At 40.8% G+C, this 22,067-nt stretch overlaps 2 protein-coding genes across 2 annotated transcripts in view; both read left to right on the plus strand.

Annotated features, from left to right (window-relative positions):
• Positions 1-8,985, plus strand: part of LOC109204420 (nucleotide-binding oligomerization domain-containing protein 1) — a 40,236-nt gene extending 31,251 nt beyond the window's left edge. The window contains exon 8 of the mRNA XM_025903348.1: positions 8,346-8,985. Within this exon, the coding sequence (XP_025759133.1) occupies positions 8,346-8,754 (409 nt within the window). The 3' untranslated portion in view covers positions 8,755-8,985. The remainder of the gene's footprint in view (positions 1-8,345) is intronic.
• LOC102077781 (uncharacterized) overlaps positions 1-22,067 on the plus strand; it is a 160,465-nt gene that overhangs the window by 118,053 nt on the left and 20,345 nt on the right. The window lies entirely within an intron of this gene.

The raw sequence follows: 22,067 nt of genomic DNA on the forward strand, positions 1-22,067 counted from the left end.
AAGTACAGTGGCAGTGGATGTGGGTTGGAGATGCAATGAGCTTGAACCTGCAGGCGATCTTCACTGACCACACCATCTGTGACGGAGCACTCATCTCTCCTGCTGTCCTGCAAGCAAACAATCATAATTTTTGGAACATGAACTTAATTGCTTTCTTAAAACATTTTTTCTGCATTTGGTATAAAACAGACTCCAATTTAGACGATCTCAGGCTCACACCCCACCGGAGAGGTGACATTCAATGTCCCAATTGTCAGTCTGCATAGCCCTGACCACCACCCAACATGCAATAATGTCATGAAAGCATCATTTTAAAAAGGGCTATGCAAACATGGCCAATAAATTTCATTCTAATGATGTGCAAAATGATTTGGGCACAAAACAGATTTTGCTGTTAAAAAACTTGCAGACTTCACTAAATACAGTGTAGACCCTCTAAACTAAGTTTGGGGGATGTGACCTTTAAATAAATGCAGACCAAACTGTTGTTGTTTGTTTACTTACACAGCATGTCTTGTAGAATTAACTGGAGTCACAGCAACAGAATCGTGCAGTCATATCTCAAGTCTAATAACAGAAGACAGGAAAAGATCAGTAAAGAAACAACTTCCCCAAACCAAAGCACAAATAAAACAATAAGTAAAACAGGCTGATCTAAAGTATGATTAAAGTTCAGCCTGATTAATATAAATGTCACTGACAGTTGCTAATATATTGGAAAACCAAAATACTTACTGATGTCTTTCTGTCCAACAACAGGAGTGCTGGTCCCGAGCCTCAAAGACAGTAAGAAGCAAGCAGAGGGAGAAAAAACAGAACATTGACTTGATCCTTAATGGCTGTGCAATCATTGTAACATAGAGTTTGCTTATGTTGTTAAATAAAGGGTAGATTTGACATTAATAGATGCCACAGATGTTCAAAAGCTGCCACAAAGCATGAAAAAAAAATAGACGTCTCCCAAAACGTGGAAGCACTTTTGCAAATATGTGATGTCTTGATAAATCGAGCAGATATTTGAACTTTACACAGCTACATTCTCGCCTGAAAATATCTTAAAAGTTTATTTTGTGACCCAGAAAAAGTAATGTTTTTTAGTGGCACTCCTCCGCCATTAGCGCGCTTTCAAGTACGCACAGGCCCGACAAATGCGATCCTCATTTTCCCCAGACTACCCTTTCTGGGTCACAAAATAACCTTTTAAGATATTTTCAGGCGAGAATGTAGCTGTGTAATGCTCAAATATCTACTTAATTTATCAAAATATCACAAATTTGCAAAAGTACTTCCACGTTTTGGGAGAGCTCTGTTATCCACCAGCGCAATAGCTGACCGGGAGGTCAAGACTTGATAGAGTCTGCGAGCACAGCTAACTCCTGGCGTATTGTTTTCAACCCCCTGCAGTCTTTTGCTACTCAGGTTAAACATGATATTTATAGTTAGTTAGTGAGTTAGTTAGTTAGTTATGGCTATGGATTGAAAATACCTCCCACACCCCACCCCTAACGGCTGCACCTCCCGAAGATTTTGTCTGGGCTCTTATCTCACTTTTTTATTTCAAACAATCAACAGAAAATTTCACAGACATAGTTTTATGTAAGGTTTTTAAGGCTGTGGTGTTAATTTTTGAGTAACATGAGCCCCAGCGGCAGCAGCAACGCTAGGCTAACACTAACTAGCTAGCAAGATTATAAACCTGGTGCTAAACTAAGAGAAGCCACAAAATCAGTTTGAATAAGAGTAAACATTTACTCACCAAGTCAGTGTATCAGGTAAAGATCCACAGCAATGACAACAATAATATCTTGAGCTGACGCTTCTCCAGCTTTGCTCAACATATTCTATAACAAATGCTGGTACCATGAACATGCGGACTGATCCGCGAGGGAGGAGGACGGTAGTGACGTGGCATTTTCAAAACACATCTTTCATCCTTCCGCACTGAGAAGCAAAACTTCCAGCTTACTTAGTTTTTCTAAGTTAAGACAACTCAAATAAATTGAGTTTATCAGCGTTTTTGCATAAAAAGTACTGGTGACTTATTTAAATCGAGTTCTAATAACAAATTGATAAAAATTGAGTTCAGCCTATTTAATATTTTTAATTAAACACAATATTACATTTTACAGTGTATGACGAATTATGATGGTTGTTTCGTAGCCGTTTGCATATTATGCATACTCTCTCTCTCTTCATATGTGTGTGTGTGTGTGTACAACAGTTTTATGTTAATGTACAATCCTTAATATGTTTTGTGTGTGTGTGTGTGTGTGTGTGGGGGGGGCAGAGGGACTGTTCGCCCAGGGCGCCAAACAGGCTAGGACCGCCACTGGGTGAACATGAACTCCGTGTCAAATACTGAGGCTGTGTCCCAATTCAGGGTATGCACGCTTGAAGTACGCACACTACGCGTACTACGTACGGTGCAAGTACGGGAAGTGCGGAAGTGCGAGGCTTGTGAAATGGGATGGTCTAGCCTTCGTGGCGCTGTTCAGGTTGCCTAGCAACCATGATACTAACCGCGAGAAATGTTTCATACAGCTTTGTTTGACAGAAATGAAGGAGAAAGAATGTTTTGTTGTTCATTCATTTTTGTCATGACATCACTTTGATCAGTTGAGACCACAGGACTGTAAAACATGATAGTTGGGCTTCATTCCTGTACTGAACAGTCATTTCAAGATTAGTTAGTAAATAATAATTAGCTAATGTTATTCATGAGACTAAAGTCATCTCACTGTGGTAATGTTAATATAATATGGACAATATTATATGTATTGTCAGAATATATATATATGAGCTTGAACTCTGGGTCAAAGATGCAAGTAGCAGTTAATTATATTTTCTATCACCTTAAATCTTCACTCAAAGACAAGTATCTCTGACAGTGTATATACAGATGTATTATATATAAGAGACAAACATTGTTTTTTCAATATGTTGGCATTACTAAATTTGGCTCAATGCTTATATATATGTATAAAAAGAAAATGTACGAGCTGTGATAACTGTTTCTGATAGAATGAAGAGTAGACTGATATATGAAATATTCCTTTATTGGGTGAGAAAATCAGACCATGTCATAACTGCTTTAAGTCATACAGAACAGATATCAGAGCCTTAAACAGGCCGACTTCTGCTAAATGGGTCAAACTGGGCAGAAAGTATACAATATTCTATATATAAGGATGTTATGTGTTTGTATTACAAACACATAACATCCTTATAGAATATGATGTAACACTATAGATCAACTTAGCTCAGAATATATAAAGCATATAAACAATTACAGCAATATGATGCAACAAACACAGCAGTACTACTAATCCAAAATACTCAAAGCTTCATAGAACTGAAACAAACATTTATTTTTAGCTCCATTCTGCTGCTGATACATACTTTAGGTTTCTGAATATTAAACTTGTTGCTGCCTTTCATAGTGTTTAACTTGAAGGCCCTGAGTACTTTCTCCCACACTGAAAACACTGGAATGATAAAATTATTTGAACATTACCTAATAAGACTGATTCAGGACAGACAGTTATTTTAAACTTTCCAAGCAGTCCTTCACAAACAGGGAACAGTCTGTCTATTCTCTCCATCTGTCAGCTGCTGCTGGCTCTTCCTCCTCCTCTTCCTCACACACTGCTGAGTTTGTCCTGGTGGATCATCAGGGGTGCAAAGCCTCACAGATGATGTGCAGCGGTGGGTCCCTCAGTCTGTCCTCACTCTGGACACTTGCAGTTGTCACACATGGAAATCAAATGTGTGATAAGCTGCAGGATTCAAACACAAGTGTAACTTATAAACACATGTTCATACTTTTATTCCACAATCAGAGAGAAAGAAACAGAGAGAGGGAGTGCAGGACACTCAGACAGGTGACAGTCTCAGGTGTACACACTGCTACAAAACAGCACAAGAGAAGGAGGATTTAGTGTTTGTGTTATTACGAGTGCTAAACAAGAAGAGTTCCCAGATGGTACAGTGGACACATGTGTGACTCCTGTGATTAAAGCATCTTTCTTTCAGCTTAACGAGTGAACCGTCAGCTCGTTCAAACACACGTTAAAGTCCGTTTGGCTCGACACCACCGAACAGAGGCAGCAATATAACATAGCTAACATTAACAGTGCAGTGAATCCTGCTTGTGCCGTCATATTCAGGACTGCAAACCGAGCAGCATCACTGACTTTCAGCTTGTTGTGTTTGTGGATATATGACTGACTTTAATTATCCATAAAATCATCACATTCTCTGTAAGATTAATGTCAACTATTGAACGGCGTATATTTTGAAGTAAAGGCTTTAAAACATGTGGCCAACAGTAATGTTTTAATGTTCTTCATTATTAAACATTTGCGCATAAATAAGTGACATAATATTCAGTACTTACTTTTGAAAGTTTACTCTTCGGCCGCTCCGCTTCCACCGTTTTTTTTCAAAATTATCCACACCACTGCTGCGCTATGAAGTCTGGGATATGTTGGGCCATGAAGGCTACACCGACCCATCCTTAAAATTGAGGGAAATGAAGGCTGCATTTGAGGCCGCATTTCGAGCAGCCTTTGAACGACGCGCCGAAGGCTGTCCAAATTCGTAGACTCCTCCGAATGCAGCCGACAAATGCGTCCTCCTTTTCCCCGAATTTGAAGGATGGGTCGGGTGTGTCCTTCGTGGCCCACCGGGTCCTCAGGAGGATGCAGCCCATGGATTTGGACACGACCCCTGAATTGGGATACAGCCCAAATCCGGTCATTGGTACTTCCTGGCTTGTGTAGTTACTAGGTAACAAAAGCTCAACACTGCCCCTAGCGTCCTGGAGCACTTCCGTTGTGTTTTGTATTTTGCATGTGTTTTGTATTTTGTAAGTGTTTTGGAGTTTGTAAGTGTTTTGGAGTTTGTAAGTGTTTTGGCGTTTGTAAGTGTTTTGGATTTTGCATGTGTTCAGGAGTTTGCATGTGTTTTGGATTTTGTACGTGTTTTGCAGTTTGTGCGTGCTATTTGGAATTTGTAAGTGTTTTGGAGTTTGTACATGCTTTGTCTCTAGGGGCCACCGTAGGGATCGGATATCGGAGAGAAATAAAAAATTTAATCCGATCCATTAAATTTCAAAAAAGCACCTCACAAAACTTGCGACACGGCGTAACTCGGCTCATAACCGTAGCACGTCGGAGCAGTATGCGTCACGTGATAGAGCTGTGTGTATTTGTAGCCTTGCTACCAATCCGGCATTTCATCTCTGAGGATGTTATCCCAGAGAGAAGTAAAGCAAGTGTGTAAGTTTATCTCTGAATGTTTGTAAAGCATTCCCACGTTAAGCTTAACAACCGATATATGGAGCGACTGCCTCTTCTCTCTCTCTCTCTCTCTCTCGCTCCCTCTCCTGCCGCTACTTCAATCATGAAACTGATTAATGATCAGCTGATCGGCTTTTCTTACGCGAGTCCGTCTCTCGTCTTTGTTTTTGGCCCACTTTGCACCAGAAAGAGGAAACCAGCGGCTGAACAACAGCAGCACGTTTAACCTTGATAAGCTGTTGTTAGAATTTATTTCATATTACTTTCTACACCAGGATCCTTTTCTACGTAGCTGACGGCTGGTAACTGTGCAGGGGCGGATCTAGCAAAGTTTAGCCAGGGGGTTCTTTAGGTTCTTTAGCCGTCAGAATTGTTGTCTGAAGACCAACAAGGATACCAAATGGATTTATTCTGCCAAATGGATCATCATGGCATTGCCGTATTGGTCCATTTGATCAAACTTTGTTGTTATTATTTATTTTATTTTCAGTTGTTACAGATGGGACAGACATGACTGGGGGATAGGAAAGGGAGAAAGAAAGAGAGGAAGGAAAAGAAAAACAGAAGGGAAAAGGGACAGTGAGAAAGGGCACTTACAAAGACAAAGAGAAAGAAAAAAAAAATCTCCTGGATCACCTGTTGAGAGAAAAAGAAGAGAAGACAAGCAAAAAAAAAACAAACAAAAACAAAGCAACATACTAAACACAACACCATCACGTTAATCTAGCTAAGTGTGAACAGCAGTAAATACTAAATATTGAAAGTTGTTGTGCAGCACGCAGGACAGACAGCGCACAATGTGCTTTGAAGTAGCAGCTAAGAAAGGTGTAGTTTATGTCTACGAACAGTGAACACCCGTGTGCACACATGTAATAGTTTTATTTAAACCGAACCTCTGCGCAGAGGGAGATCATGCAACCTACATGCAGATCTGAGGGGCCGTCCAGCAGATCGTTACATTTATACTTGGTGGCCACGCCCCTAATGGTCATCTACAGCATTCAACACTACTTTCCTAAATGACCATATATGGATATACGTATCAGTGTGAGTGTGTCTGTGTGTGACACCAATGCTCAGCCCCTATAAAACAGGATGTGTGGGGGTATGCCTACCCTCTGCACCTCAGCGGGAAGGGTAACAAACTTCTTTCCTCTTTCCTATCTGTTCCATACATTTCTTTTTTGACAGGCAGAACCAATGTTCCCTCTAATTTTTCATGTGTCTGAGCGAACACACAAACTCCCTGAGCAATCCCTTGGACCACTGTGAGCGACATCAGACATGTGCACTGTGGTCACACCAGCATCTAATCCATCCAAGTTACATGGTTTATTAAAGTAATCAAATTACAGCATTTACATTTATGTTAGACTACTTTTAAACTGCTTTAGTCCATTTACAATGAAAATGTAAAAAAAATCTAGCCATTGACCTGTGTAGTATGTAAACACTATTCGAAGTAAAAAATAACTTGAACTCCAATTTCGAAAACACAACTTTCTTTCTTTTTTTTTTTAAAAATAAAGCTCTGACTTGTATTATGAGTCTGTGGTCTGGGAGAGAGTCCTGTAACTCTGTCTGCCAAATACAGTATATAATGACCAATGCTGGGCAATTAATTATATAGTTACTCCTCAAAAAAGTAACTGAGTTTGGCAAACAACAAAGTTTTTTGCAGCTATTTTTTAAATGCACATTTTAAAATAAACATTTCAAACTATTTACAGAACAATCAGGTGTTCTGCATCAAATCTGATGCCACACAAATTATTTGTGCCACTCCAAAAAATAATTTCTGTCCACTATGAGATAAAAGAGAACAACAGCCTGATACCTGCAGGCCTGACAACAGGAGATGTATCACTCCTGTAACACCTGTAACATTCAGCAGGCGCCTCATTGTTCTGACACACACAACAAAACTATTGACTACACTACACACTAACTACACACTAACTACACACTAACTACACAAGATTTGCGCAAAACGTCGCTCCTAAAACTTCCCCCCGTTTCTTACCAACTAGATGCCACGTTGTCATACCATTTTTTGATTCGTCGACATGGTACTTTTTTGGACGAATAGGAAAGAGACAGGGAGGTGGGGTTTGTTTTTGCTCACAGGCGGAGAGTGCTTTCGAGCCTTTTTTCTTATAAAACGCCGTTTTTACCGTTTCTTCCCGCAGTAAATATAAACAACGATAGTATTCAGGAACAAAATCAAACATTGCATATATTTTTATCATAACTCTGGTTTTACGTGGCCTATCAACACAATTTAAAAACTGGTATAAAGTCCACACTTTTTCCGTCAATTGTTCCGTCTGTCCTGAACCAACCTAAAACAGAGACACACATTCACAAATCATTTGCTTTTTCTCTGATCTACAGCTGCACACTATCATCTAAACAAACTTGAGCACATTTTATTCTAATCATTGTTTTCTTGTAATGACAAGCACCTTCACAATTGTAGAACCACATGGCTGCTAGCATATCATTGTTGATGGTTTAACTTTGTATAACTTCGTATTCTTGTTCACAACAAGTTAACTCACCTATAAGAATGGAGCAATAACAGAACTCTTCTCCAATTAAGAACAACTGCCAGACAGTTTGTCTCCTCCGTACAATTCGACTAAAGAAAGGCAATCACATTTCCCACTTGGAAGACCAGACTTTTTCCTCTCCCTTTTTCCTGAGCTCTGTAGCTGCTGCACAGTGAACACAAAGAGGTGGTGCTTCCCCCGTCTATACTTCAAAGGCCATCCGGACATCATAAATACCTGCTATTCAATTACCTGTCAACAAAATAATTTTATTCAATAAAATTTAACAGTGAAAGCAACATATTAACATCACTCATAACACACTGAAGCCCTTAGTAACTCTCCAGGGGTTACATATTGTCTTTGCAATATTTGTTTGTTTTTTTATTTAAAAGAGGTTGCACTATTTGAAATGTTTTAATGTGTAAAACAAACTGACACAGTTCACACTCTGTTAAAAATCCTTACATCATGTTTCGTTCTTTTATTTCAGTGTCGTTTCTGACTTCTCAGAATCTTCAGAAGAAATCAGGTTCATTGGCAATCTGATCTATGCAGCTGCAGAGAGAAAACAGTGGACAGGAGAGAAGATACTGGAACTGTTATCAACAGTGTGCACATACAAAGGATTTCCTCTTAGAGAAATACTGTGTGATTTCCTACTTGACCTTTACTCCAGTGAATCTGAAATGGCCCTGAGGGTTCTTCCATCATTACAGTCAGTATTTTCAGCTCCTGCAGTCTGGTCCATAAACCTCTCAGAGAGAAAGACCTCCATCCTCCTGGAAGTGCTGAAACTCCAACCAGAGAAGAAACAAGTGGAGCTGACAGGCTGCTCACATGAAGAGAGTGAAGTACTGATTTTACTTCAGTGTCTGCCTTATATCTCACAGCTCAGGTAAATGAATGCTATTTTTGTCATTTATGTCAGAAGTGTCAAATTAATTTTACAATGCGGGCCACATACTGGCCACTTTGGTCTTAAGTGGGCTGGACCAATGAAACTCCCCTTTGTGTAAGAATAAAGACGTTACTCATTCAGTACAACTTTAGATATACAATAGAAATCAAAACAACAGTTGCATCAAGGCCCTTTATATTTTAAGGTAGACCCTACAATAATACATACAGAGTACAACCCAATAATCACATTCAACCCTATGAGCAATACTTTGGGGAAAGTGGGAAGTAAAAGCTCCCTTTTAACTAGAAGAAATCTCCAGCACAACCAGGCTAAGGAAGGGGTGGCCATCTGCTATGACCAGTTGGGGTGAGAAAAGGAAGACATGCTGTGGAAGAGAGTCAGAGATTAATAACATGTAATGATTCAATGTGTTAATAGACACTATGTGTCATCATGGGAATTCCCCAGTAGCCTATACTTATTGCAGCATAACTAAGGGGGGATTCAGGGTCACCTGATGCAGCCCTAACTATACGCTTTAGCAAAAAGGAATGTTTTAGTTTTTAAGCCTAATCTTAAAAGTAGAGATAGTGTCATGTCTGCTGTGGCAGATCATGTGGAGTGGAGAGAGATTGGACACAAATCCACACACTTGCAAAGGACTTAAACTGAAATGGAGCCTTTATTAGTGGCGGAACAGAACACAAACGAAACATTAAAAGAGACAATGACTAAACTACAAAACCTAAACTGGGAAGAAACTAAAACATAGCTCATAGAAAAAAAAACAAACACCTGGAACATGGGAAACTTGAGACGTGGGCGTGCAAGGGGAGATACACAGACGATGCTGCAACAAACAGAGGAACACAAAGGGCTTAAATACACAGATCGGTAGCGAGAGGATGGGAAACAGGAGGGAAACAGAGCTAGAGACAATCAGACAAACGAGACAGAAAGGAAGCAAAACTGAATACATTAATATGGAACGCAAGATTGTCAAAGTAAAACAGGAAATTTGAGACACAAACTTAAATAGATTTGACACTTTTACTGGGGAAAGAAGCAGATATGAGAACATAGGCAACTGGGGGAGACAGAGAGGAAACACAGAAGCAAAATAAAAGGAAAACAGTAACATAAAGACAAGAAGACAAGAGAGACTAGAGATGAAGGGAGGAACACAGGGAAGCCACATAGTAAACACAGAGACAGAGACTACAGGGCTCGCAAAATTTCAAAATCCCTGGTAGCCCTTCGGGCAGGGACTCTTCAGTTTTTGGTAGCCCAAAATAAATTTAAGTAGCCCGAATAAAAAAGGGAGCAATTTTTTTTTATGTTTCGTTTCCTGTTTTGTTTCTGTTACAATATTATACTTTAATGTATAATATTGTAACAGAAACAAAACATTAATCAAAAAATTGTTGAAACACAAATTACAATATTGTATAAAAATTACAATCATCAACTCAAATACTTGGTTGTAATTGAACAGAAATTTCTATGAACTTGTAAGAACTGTACAACAGGAATCAGTCTGTGTCAGATCCTGAATTTGAAATTTTCACTGAAATCACAGGTAAGAGGCAAGTGGAACCAAGATCTAGGCCATTTGCTTTTTGAAGTTTGCAAAGACTGCTAAATTTTACCAGTGGTAGTTCACTCTTTGCAACATAGTAGGCTGTTCTAAACAGATTTTTCAGGTTTATTTTTAGTATGTTATTTGCAGACTGAGCAATAATCAATTTCTTGCATTTCTCATGGGTCCTAATGGGGGCCTTTCTTAAAATTACTGGTCCCAGTAACAAAGGCACTTGTCGACTCAGAAATCGAGGGAAACCAACAACACACCTGGCAGAACATTGTTATTTACATAGGTGCACATAAGTGGTCCGCATGTGCGCATTCGCTGTCACAATAAAAGACGCGCACCAGATAAGAAATTGCAATGCACGTTTGTGTCCATATAAAAGGCACTGTTTTTGTCCGCTAGAGTGGGATTTTCATGGCACATTCTGCACCAAATCTCTGTGCGTTCATCATTTGTTTAAAGCCAGCTCACCTCCTGCAACCACTTTTCCTAGAATACGCGCTTCTTTTGTGGTTCGGACTCCATCTGACATTGGAGGTAAAGTAATTGCTTAAAGGAGCTTCTTCGACATCTTTAAGAGTTCTAAACAAATGTCTGTCCTCCTCCAGAAAATCTTATGGACGCAAACGCGCGTTGCAACTTCTTATCTTGTGCGCGTATTTTATTTTGACAGCGAATGCGCACCTGCGGACCACTTATGTGCAGCCCTGGTTATTTAGCTTGTCATATTCCAGCCACAGAAATTCTTTTGTCCATGAAACCATAAAGCTGCACTTTCTTTTTGCCTTATAGTCTGATTTGTCATAACTTTTCCGTTTTGTGGTAAGCTTTTCTTTGGCTGTCACTTCTTCACCCTGACCGGTCTTATTTGGCTCAGCAGAAGTAAAATATATATCCTGCTGCCTTTACACACGCACTCACATAACGCTCAGCGATTCTCTGCGCGATCAACCTCTCACATGTTTAAACTTCCTGCGGGAGATTTCACTTGTCATGTTTGCATAGTAAACTAACGATTGATGAGACGATGTCAGAGGAATTGGTGCGCAAATTATCGTCACTCACCAATCAGTACTGTCGCTCTCTATACACAGTTCGCGCGATTGCAAAGTGAAAGCAAAAAAACAAGCGCAAATTCAAATGCGATTTCAATATGTCACATATAGGGCTGCTCGATTATGGCAAAAATCATAATCACGATTATTTTCACTGAAATTGAGATCTCGATTATTTGACGATATTTATTTAACAATAACAATGTATTGAATAATGGCTTTAAAGATTGTCAAAAATAGTATAAAATAGTGTGCAAATACTGATAACAGTGCAAATGTTTGCAATATAAAAAATAAAATGTAAACATCTATGTTTAGTGAACTTTGCCATGTCGCTCTGTGGTGCAGCTACAACACCAAAGTTTCCACACTATGTGTTAGGTGTAGGCTGTGTGCAGGCAGGAATGGTGGACCCATAGTGCAGACGCTCGGAGGCAAAAAGGTGAACTCAAAACAGTTTTAATGCTGAACTCAAAAAAGGTAACAAAACCGAGACTCCAAATAAACCCAGGCAAGCAGACAGAACACACAGCATAGTAAACGGTAGATCGCGACAATGACAAACTGAAACACAGGGCTTAAATACATAGAGGGAGCAATCAGGGAATGGGCAACAGGAGGGAAACACAGCTGGGGCAAATCAGGACTAACGAGACAAGGAAAGCAAAACCAGATACACTAACATGAAACACGGACTTTCAAAGTAAAACAGGAAACATAACACAGAGACGCGAACTTAACAAGGGGATACAGCCGACAGGGGAGACAGAGCAACTATAGAACACAGAGACAAACCATAAGACATGACTCTAACAAAAACCCAAAGACTAGAAATTATAAATAATATAATAAACCCAAAAACCCTGGGTCAACGACCCAGGCATCCTAACACTATGTCTACTTGATCCACGTCTGACTCCGCGAACCCATAATGTTTCCACACCACTGAAGGGTTTTTTTTTTACCTCTCTTTTCAACCAACGGCAGTCACTCTCCTCTCCAAATAACTTCTGCTTAGCTTTCCGAGCTTCCCTCTGTTAGCTCCTCTTAATTGTTGTGACGCGTGTTCGAAACGCAGAGAGGTGCGCTCGATTTGCCACACGGAGCAGCGCGAGAGGAAAAAACGAGGGAGGTGCTAATAATCGGCTCAGTCATTTTTAATGATCATTGAAAGCCCAGATCGTAATCTAGATTAAAATTCGATTAATTGAGCAGCCCTAGTCACATATTGACAGTGGCTCACCGATGCCAATGACATATTTACCCAGCTACATTTCCGAAAGAATGCAAAAGCATTGATATATATTTTTCCTTCCTATGATATCCCGACGGGCAGGGCAGGGATAGATTCTGGTAGCCCGACTGGAAAAATCGCTAGCCCCGGGACGTCGGGCTAGCAATTTTGCGAGCCCTGGACTATACACAGGCTAAGTATAACATTGAGGGAGGGAGAACTAAGATCACTAATAACGTAAGAAATCAAGATAACCAAAACTATAAATAACTGTACTAAAAACACAAGTAGCCAGAGAATTCAAAAAACAAAACAGTTCTGGGGGGTGGCCGCAAGGAAAGCAGCAACAATGAATCAGTTCTAGGGACCAACTGTTTGAGAAATGTCTGTGATTAATCCGTACTGGGGGCTGACCACGTGGGAATCAGCGGCAACAAATCAGTTCAGGAGGCCCCCCATGACGATGACCCTCGAGGACCCTGACAAAGGAGAAAAAAGAAGCAGGGAACTTCAGGTGGAATGAAAGGTGGCTGGTGATGGGATGGGTGTTGGCATGCTCTGGCATGTGCAGGCTGAGGAGGCCATGCAGGATGTGGCCATGCAGGACATAGCCAAACAGGATGTGACCTGGCAGGCACGCAGAATCTGGTGGAGACAGAGCTGGACCAGACACCACAACAACCTCTGGCAAAGACGGAGCTGGAAGAGACGGCACAACAACTGCAGTGCACACAATTAGCCAGTCATTTCCTCTTGGAGTGTCATGGGATCCCCAGGCAGCCAATCGTCTGCGTGGACTGGCACACTTCAATCTGCATAAAAGAGGGCTGGCACAGGTCTCCCAGTAACCAATCATCCATGAGTCCTAGCACACTTGGATTTGCATAAATATAAAAAGGCATTCTCACTCCCAAGGCTCAGCACCGTAACACTCCTCCCCTAAAAATACAAAACTAGTTTTTGTATACACAGACTTCACAGTTCATAACAGGAAATAAAACAAGTCATACTCACAACTGGGAGAGTCCATCAGCCAGTACATCTTCTGATCCCTTTATATGCCGAATCTCTAAGTTGTACTCTTGCAGCAGCAGGGCCCATCGCATGAGGCATTCATTGTGGTTAAACATTTGGGCAAGGAATACAAGCGGATTATGATCTGTGTACACTACAATGGGTAATGTGCCAGACCCCAAGTGCACATGGAAGTCCTGAAGAGCTAGCAACAGAGCCAATGTCTCCTTCTCAATGGTGGAGTAATTTACCTGATGCTTGTTAAACTAGCGGGAGAAGTAACAAATGGGGTGGTCCAATCCCTGCAAGTCTTCTTGCAACAGTACTGCCCCAGCCCCAACAGCACTGGCATCAACCTCTAACTTGAATGGGCGCGTCAAGTTGGGTGCAGCTAACACAGGAGTGTGGCATAAGAGGGTTTTTGCACTTTCAAAGGCGTCTTGACACTCATCAGACCATGGGAACTCAACCTTAGGGCTCAGCCGTAACAGCTATAAAGAAAAACACACAGTGAAGATTATTGGCAAGATTATCCTTTAACGATAACTACAAGAAACAACACTGACTGCAGTTAGCAGAACTCTTGGAGAGTAGTAAGTGAGTGGTGGTGTATAAATGCTGACCTCTCAATTGGCCACAGGTGAGGAGACACGCCAGTGTACGGTGACTTCGCCCCAAGGTGGAGACAGGGGCTAAGAGGCAAAACACCTGTACTCACCAGACAGGACAGTCACATTTTGGGGGGGTTAATAAATTTGGTCAGATTTCTGGAAATGAGAGCTGCTCCATCCAAAGTGGGATCGATGCCGTCTCTGCTAACAAGACCGGGTTTCCTCCAGAAAGTTTCCCAATTATCCATAAAGCCCACATTCAAGTGTTTCTCTACATGATAAAGAAAAAGCTGTTGTGACAAAGAAGGAATCCGTTCGCATGACTGTTTGGAGTTAAATTATAACAGATAAGACAAAGTTCTGATAGCTCATTGTCCAACCTGTTCATTTTTTGTTATTCAGTTGTTTATTGCATTGCTCATTAGTTAAAAACTATGTCCCATTTTCTTGCTCATGATTTCAGTGTCATACCTCAGTTGACCGAGCCTTCAGAAGAAACCAGGTTCTTTGGGAATCTGTTCTGTGTGGCAGCAGAGAGAGAACAACAGACAGGAGAGAAGATACTGGAGCTGTTATCATCAGTATGCAGATATAAAAGATTCCCTTTAAAAGAGACGTGGTGTGATTTCCTCATGGACCTGTACTATTATACATCGAAAACAGGCTTGACTGTCCTTCGATCATTAAAATCAGTTTTCCAGTCAGCTCCTGCAGTCTGGTCCATAAAGCTCTCAGAGAGAAAGACCTCCATCCTCCTGGAAGTGCTGAAACTCCAACCAGAGAAGAAACAAGTGGAGCTGACAGGCTGCTCACATGAAGAGAGTGAAGTACTGATTTTACTTCAGTGTCTGCCTTATATCTCACAGCTCAGGTAAATGAAATGTTCTTCACATGATTAAATCTGTATGAAGAAATATGTAATTTTACATGATTGACTTTACATATGGATTGTTGTGATGTAAACCAGGTTAAATTAATCATAGCAACCACATTCCAAGGGTCCACAAATTTGGGAAACACAAACCATTGCACTCGCTCTGCTCCTCGTTCACACAATCTCCACACTAGCAGCTCCACTCACACTCACGCTGTCCAGGGGTCACAATGCGGGCAGACCTGGAAAACCTATTCACAGAGATGAGGGTTACTCCAAAGTAATCAATATTCCAGGGATGAGTCAGGGAAGCCTTATCAAAATCATTCCAAAACTGAGACAAAAAATTGTCATAGGTTATTTCAGGATTAGCGCACAGCACCACCTGTACCCATGCCAGAGTGTGATCCCGTAGTAGCTGGACAAAATACGAGATCTTAACCCCATCATTAGAGAAAGCATGCGGCTGCTAAGCGTGTCTTTCCCAGGATTAAAGGTGTTAACTACCTTGTCTGTAGATTTGTTAATTAAATTTCCATAACAGCAGGTAACAGTGTAATCGTTCCTTGGAATTAGTGAAATGGCCAAAGCAAAAAAAACCAAAAAACCCCAAAACCTAATTAATTCATTGGCCCTAGCTGAGGTTAGAAACTTCCGATTTGAAAAATTACATTAGCTTAAAATACACTATACTGAGTAGGTATTACTCTTTCATGACACGCTGATCTTAGAAGAAAATCCCAAATGTTTATATTTTTAAAAATTTTCAATAAACTATAATACAAAGAACTTAGATTTCTTTTCTATATAAATCTGTTTCAGCTGCTTTCATTTGATAAGGTAAAATATGTTAGTACATTTTTTCAGTTAAATATTTTTGTACCTCTTTCCAGTTACTGAATGTTTTTTTTTTCAATTTTCCTTCCAGTTTCTCTCCTTTATTTTTACTCTCAAGCCAAACTAAGTTAATGTGGGAAGAAGCAGACGGAGAACAGCAACCAGGAGAGAAGATACTGGAGCTGTTATCATCAGTGTGCAAACGTGGAACTTTCCCTTTTACTTACAGACAGAAAGCTGTTGAATATCAGTGTGACTTCCTGCTCGATCTGTGTTCCCATGTGAAGGACTGTGAGACTAAAACAGGCTTGAGTGTCCTTCCATCATTACAGTCAGTTTTCCAGTCAGCTCCTGCAGTCTGGTCCATAAACCTCTCAGAGAGAAAGACCTCCATCCTCCTGGAAGTGCTGAAACTCCAACCAGAGAAGAAACAAGTGGAGCTGACAGGCTGCTCACATGAAGAGAGTGAAGTGAGGAGTTTCCTCCAGTGTCTGCCTTATATCTCACAGCTCAGGTAAATGAAATGTTCTTCAAGTGAGTCAAATATCTGAGAGAAAAGATGTGCTGTGAAAAGAAGTGATGGAAATATTTGAAACTCCATAAATTGTAAAGTGATGATTTTGTCTTGTGCTATTTGTTTGTCACCAGCATCATATTTGTGACTTTATCTACATGGATCATATTGTAAATGTATTCAGACTCTGTCATATTTCAGAGGGAAACGTGCTCAGTACACCACTGTGTTTCACTGACTTGTTCAGCTGTTTGTTGCTATGAAGTTTCATGTTTTCTATAAATCTCAGATGAAACAGGATAACAGGATCTAAAATAAAAAAGTTCTCATCAGAAAGATTGAATTTGATTTAGATTTGATAGATGTAGAAATAAATTGATTTCATGTTAAATCCAATAAGCTGATGTAAGTTGTGTGAATGAAGGTGAGCATGTGACTGAGCTCATGCAGCAGAGAGGAGAGTGTTGGAGTGCACACATGTGTTTGATGGAAACTTGTTTGACCTGCAGCAGAATCATGAAATGATGTGAAGAAGAAGAAGAACGTAGCTCAGTGCTGACAAGTCAGTCCTGTTTAAAGCTGCTCTTAAAACAACAACAACGTGACATCAAATGTTTCAAGTCAAAGTTCAAACTGTTTGTGGCTTTTTGAAAATGAGAGCAGCTTCAAAATCAAAGCAGCTGTGAACCATCTCTATGCTGCAGTGATACAGCCAGAAACATCCTTTACACCTGAATCCATCATCGCCATGGAAACAACATAAAGCCAAACTCAATGAGTCCTTCAGTGAGTAACTCAGTAAATGAATGAGTTACATGAAGCTGCACTTTATCTCCTGACTTTGTTGAACTTTACTGAGCATGATGATGATGATGATGATGATGGTAGCAGCTCTATAGTGAGCAGCAGATGAAGATTTCAGACAGCAGGGAGTCTTCATCACTTTGTGTGTCCACCTGCAGATGTAGCAGATGTGTTAGAGCAGGATGAGTGTTTGTGTTGTAAGAGTGTAAAACAGTGTTCAGCTGCTCTGATGGAAGATGTGTTTAACATGGAGCTTCATTATGTACAGGAAGGACAAGATGGAGTCCATCAGTAGTGTGTGGTTGTTTTTCTGCAGCTCACATCTAATCATCACTAAATGTTTCCTTCTTATTGTTCCAGTGTTGAGTTGTGGGATCTTCATGAAGCAGTCTGGTTTGTGAATCTGTTCTGTGCAGCAGCAGAGAGAGAACAGCAGACAGGAGAGAAGATACTGGAGCTGTTATCATCAGTGTGCAGATTTGATACATTCCCTTTTGATGGCTATGATGATGATGATGATGATTTGGAGAAATATCGGTGCCATCTCCTCCTAAATTTGTGCTCTGACGTGAAGGACTGTGAGACTAAAACAGGCTTGAGTGTCCTTCCATCATTACAGTCAGTTTTCCAGTCAGCTCCTGCAGTCTGGTCCATAAACCTCTCAGAGAGAAAGACCTCCATCCTCCTGGAAGTGCTGAAACTCCAACCAGAGAAGAAACAAGTGGAGCTGACAGACTGCTCTCATGAAGAGAGTGAAGTGAGGAGTTTCCTGCAGTGTCTGCCTTATATCTCACAGCTCAGGTAAATGAAATGTTCTTCACATGATTAACTCTACATAAAATGAAGTGCTCCCTGAAACAACACTGGAAATATTTTACGTTCTATCAATTATAACTTAATTGTAACTTGTGCCTTGTATGCATTTGTAATTGCTCTGTTATCAGTTTTATTTTTATTAGTTTTTATCTATGTAGGCTACTAAAGGATAGGGTAGGGGAAGTTAAAGTAAAAGGAAAAATGTGCCACTAGCTAGAGTAATAGGAGGACTAAGGTGCAGAAGAATGACTGGAGTCACAGGTAAAACTGTTTTGACTTGTATTAAACGTCAATTTCATAAACAGGAATGACAATATGAAAATAGAATACAATAATAGCAATAACAGTAATACCCCAGAATCATATCTGAGCTCAGATATGTCTGTCATGCCGGCTTAATAGTCAGTGTTTAGTTAAGTGAAATCCAGAAGGTCAGATGTCTGTGATTGGTGCGATTTCGTCCGACCGCACTGTTGCAATTGTTCTTGAGGGAAGAGCAACCTGCCCTTCTGGGCCAACCTGGAATGGCTATGGTTCTTTCAAAGGGAAAAGCTCACCGTCTCCCTTGGCAAGGAAGAAATCCAGGTCCCACGATCTCACAAAAAACCAAGCAAGTAAACAACAGTGCTATCACTGATTAAAATCACATTCCATGGTTATGTATATGGCCATATGTAAATAATGCAAGTGCTTTAACCAGAACAAGTACAAACCATTAATTCTAATTTCTAATAATATTCTTTACAGTGCTGCTTAATCATGGAATGTAATTTATTGAATCACAATCAGCTTATTGGTTCATAAAAGCTGATTACACAGCAGTGGAGAGTAGACTTTATCACAGTAGATGTCTTTCTGAAAGTGCTGTAACTAAGTTTAAGAATATAATCCACCCACTGTTATCATCTTCAATGGCCTGTACCAACATAGAGCAGAGCAGCTATCTGAACGCTACCCCAACAGAGGTCGATTATCTTGTTAATAATTTTACCTCCTCACTACGTATGACTCTGGATACTGTAGCTCTTGTGAAAACTAAGATCTCAAATCCGAAGTACCTGACTCTGTGGTATAATTCTCAAACACGTAGCCTAAAGCAGACAACTCGTAAGCTGGAGAGGAAATGGCGTGTCACAAATTTAGAGGATCATCATTTAGCCTGGAGAAATAGTTTGCTGATTTATAAGAAAGCCCTCCGCAAAGCCAGAACATCTTACTATTCGTCACTGATTGAAGAAAATAAGAACAACCCCAGGTTTCTCTTCAGCACTGTAGCCAGCCTGACAAAATGTCAGAGCTCTATTGAGCCAACAATCCCTTTAACGTTAACTAGTAATGACTTCATGAACTTCTTCACAAATAAAATTTTTATCATTAGAGAAAAAATTACCAATAATCATCTCACAGATGTAATATTATCTACAGCTACTTTTAGTACCATTGATGTTAAGTTAGACTCTTTTTCTCCAATTGATCTTTCTGAGTTAACTTCAATAATTAATTCCTCCAAACCATCAACGTGTCTTTTAGACCCCATTCCTACAAAACTGCTCAAAGAAGTCCTGCCATTAATTAATTCTTCGATCTTAAATATGATCAACCTATCTCTAATAATCGGCTATGTACCACAGGCCCTCAAGCTGGCTGTAGTTAAACCTTTACTTAAAAAGCCATCTCTAGACCCAGCTGTCTTAGCTAATTATAGGCCAATCTCCAACCTTCCTTTCATATCAAAAATCCTTGAAAGAGTAGTTGTCAAACAGCTAACAGATCATCTGCAGAGGAATGGCTTATTTGAAGAGTTTCAGTCAGGTTTCAGAGCTCATCACAGCACAGAAACAGCTTTAGTGAAGGTTACAAATGATCTTCTTATGGCCTCTGACAGTGGACTCATCTCTGTGCTTGTCCTGCTAGACCTCAGTGCTGCGTTTGATACTGTTGACCATAATATCCTATTAGAGCGATTAGAACATGCTGTAGGTATTACAGGTACTGCACTGCAGTGGTTTGTATCATATCTATCTAATAGACTCCAATTTGTGCATGTAAATGGAGAGTCCTCTTCACCCACTGAGGTCAATTATGGTGTTCCACAGGGTTCAGTGCTAGGACCAATTCTATTTACACTATACATGCTACCCCTAGGCAGCATCATTAGAAGACATAGCATACATTTTCACTGCTATGCAGATGACATGCAGCTCTATCTATCCATGAGCCAGGTAACACACAACAATTAGTTAAACTGCAGGAATGTCTTAAAGACATAAAGACCTGGATGGCCGCTAACTTTCTGCTTCTTAATTCAGATAAAACTGAGGTTATTGTACTCGGCCCTGAAAATCTTAGACATATGGTATCTAACCAGATTCTTACTCTGGATGGCATTACCTTGGCCTCCAGTAATGCTGTGAGGAACCTTGGAGTCATTTTTGACCAGGATATATCCTTCAACGCACATATTAAATAAATATGTAATACTGCTTTCTTCCATTTGCGCAACATCTCTAAAATTAGAAATATCCTGTCTCTTAGTGACGCTGAAAAACTAGTTCTTGCATTCATCACTTCCAGGCTGGACTACTGTAATTCTTTATTATCAGGATGTCCTAAAAACTCGCTGAAAAGTCTTCAGCTAATCCAAAATGCTGCAGCAAGAGTACTGACAGGGACTAGAAAGAGAGAGCATATTTCTCCTGTTTTGGCTTCCCTTCATTGGCTTCCTGTTAAATCCAGAATTGAATTCAAAATCCTGCTCCTCACATACAAGGTCTTAAATAATCAGGCCCCATCTTATCTTTTTTTTTTTTTTTTTCTTTTGCCTGTCCCATTTGGTTCTTTAGCCGTCAGAATTGTTGTCTGAAGACCAACAAGGATACCCAATGGATTTACTTTACCATCACGGCCTTGCCGTATTGGTCCATTTGATCAACCTTTGTTGTTATTATTTATTTTATTTTATTTTCAGTTGTTACAGACGGGACAGACATGACTGAGGGATAGGAAAGGGAGAAAGAAAGATGAAAAAGATGAAGGAAAAGAAAAACAGAAGGGAAGAGGGGCAGTGAGAAAGGGCACTTAAAAAGAGAAAAAAAAATCTCCTGGATCACCTGTTGAGAGAAAAAGAAGAGAAAACAAGCAAAAAAAAACCCCAAAACAGAGCAACATACTAAACACAACACCATCACGTTAATCTAGCTAAGTGTAAACAGCAATAAATATTAAATATTGAATGTTGTTGTGTAGCAAGCAGGACCGACAGCGCACATTGTGCTTGGAAATAGCAGCCAATAAAGGTGTAGTTTATGTCTATGAACAGTGAACACCCGTGTGCACACCTGTGTGGATCAGCGCGCTTGTATTCAAAGGTTTCCTCATGTAACGATCTGCTAGAGGATGTAGAGAGCCATAGCCCTGTCCCCCAGGGCATGAAGCAGGCATGGAGGAGATCCAGGCTCCAGACATCCAGATGCCCCAGAGTGCGAGAGCCCAAGGAGGACCACCGGAGGGGCATCCGTGCCACCCTCCTGGGAAGAGCTGAGGAGAGCTCCAGATGATGGGTCACCCAGTAGCCACGGAGCAGAAGCCAGAGGGGGCTGCACTGGCGTGCCCGCCGGCTCTGCCGGCAGCCAGCTGCGCCAGAGTGAACCGAGCCACAGGCCAGAGACCGGAGGCCCGAGGGCCCCCTTTGACCCGGAAGAGGCCTGACCGAGCAACAGGCACCAGGCCCCGCCAAGTAGTCACCGGGTGTGAGCTGGTACATACCTGAGCGCCCAGCCCCGGACACCAAGAACCACCAACGCATCGACCTCTGAGGGCATCAGTTACCGGCAGGGAGTGTGGTGAGGGGAGATAGGCCTTTGGAGGGCCTGGGAGTTCCCAGAGAGGTGGAGTGTAAGACCCGACCTGACATATAAACACAGACAAACAGGCACACACAGACACAAACATGCATTCCCAC

Source organism: Oreochromis niloticus, linkage group LG23 (genome assembly GCF_001858045.2).
Source record: "Oreochromis niloticus isolate F11D_XX linkage group LG23, O_niloticus_UMD_NMBU, whole genome shotgun sequence".
Lineage (NCBI taxonomy): Eukaryota > Metazoa > Chordata > Actinopteri > Cichliformes > Cichlidae > Oreochromis > Oreochromis niloticus.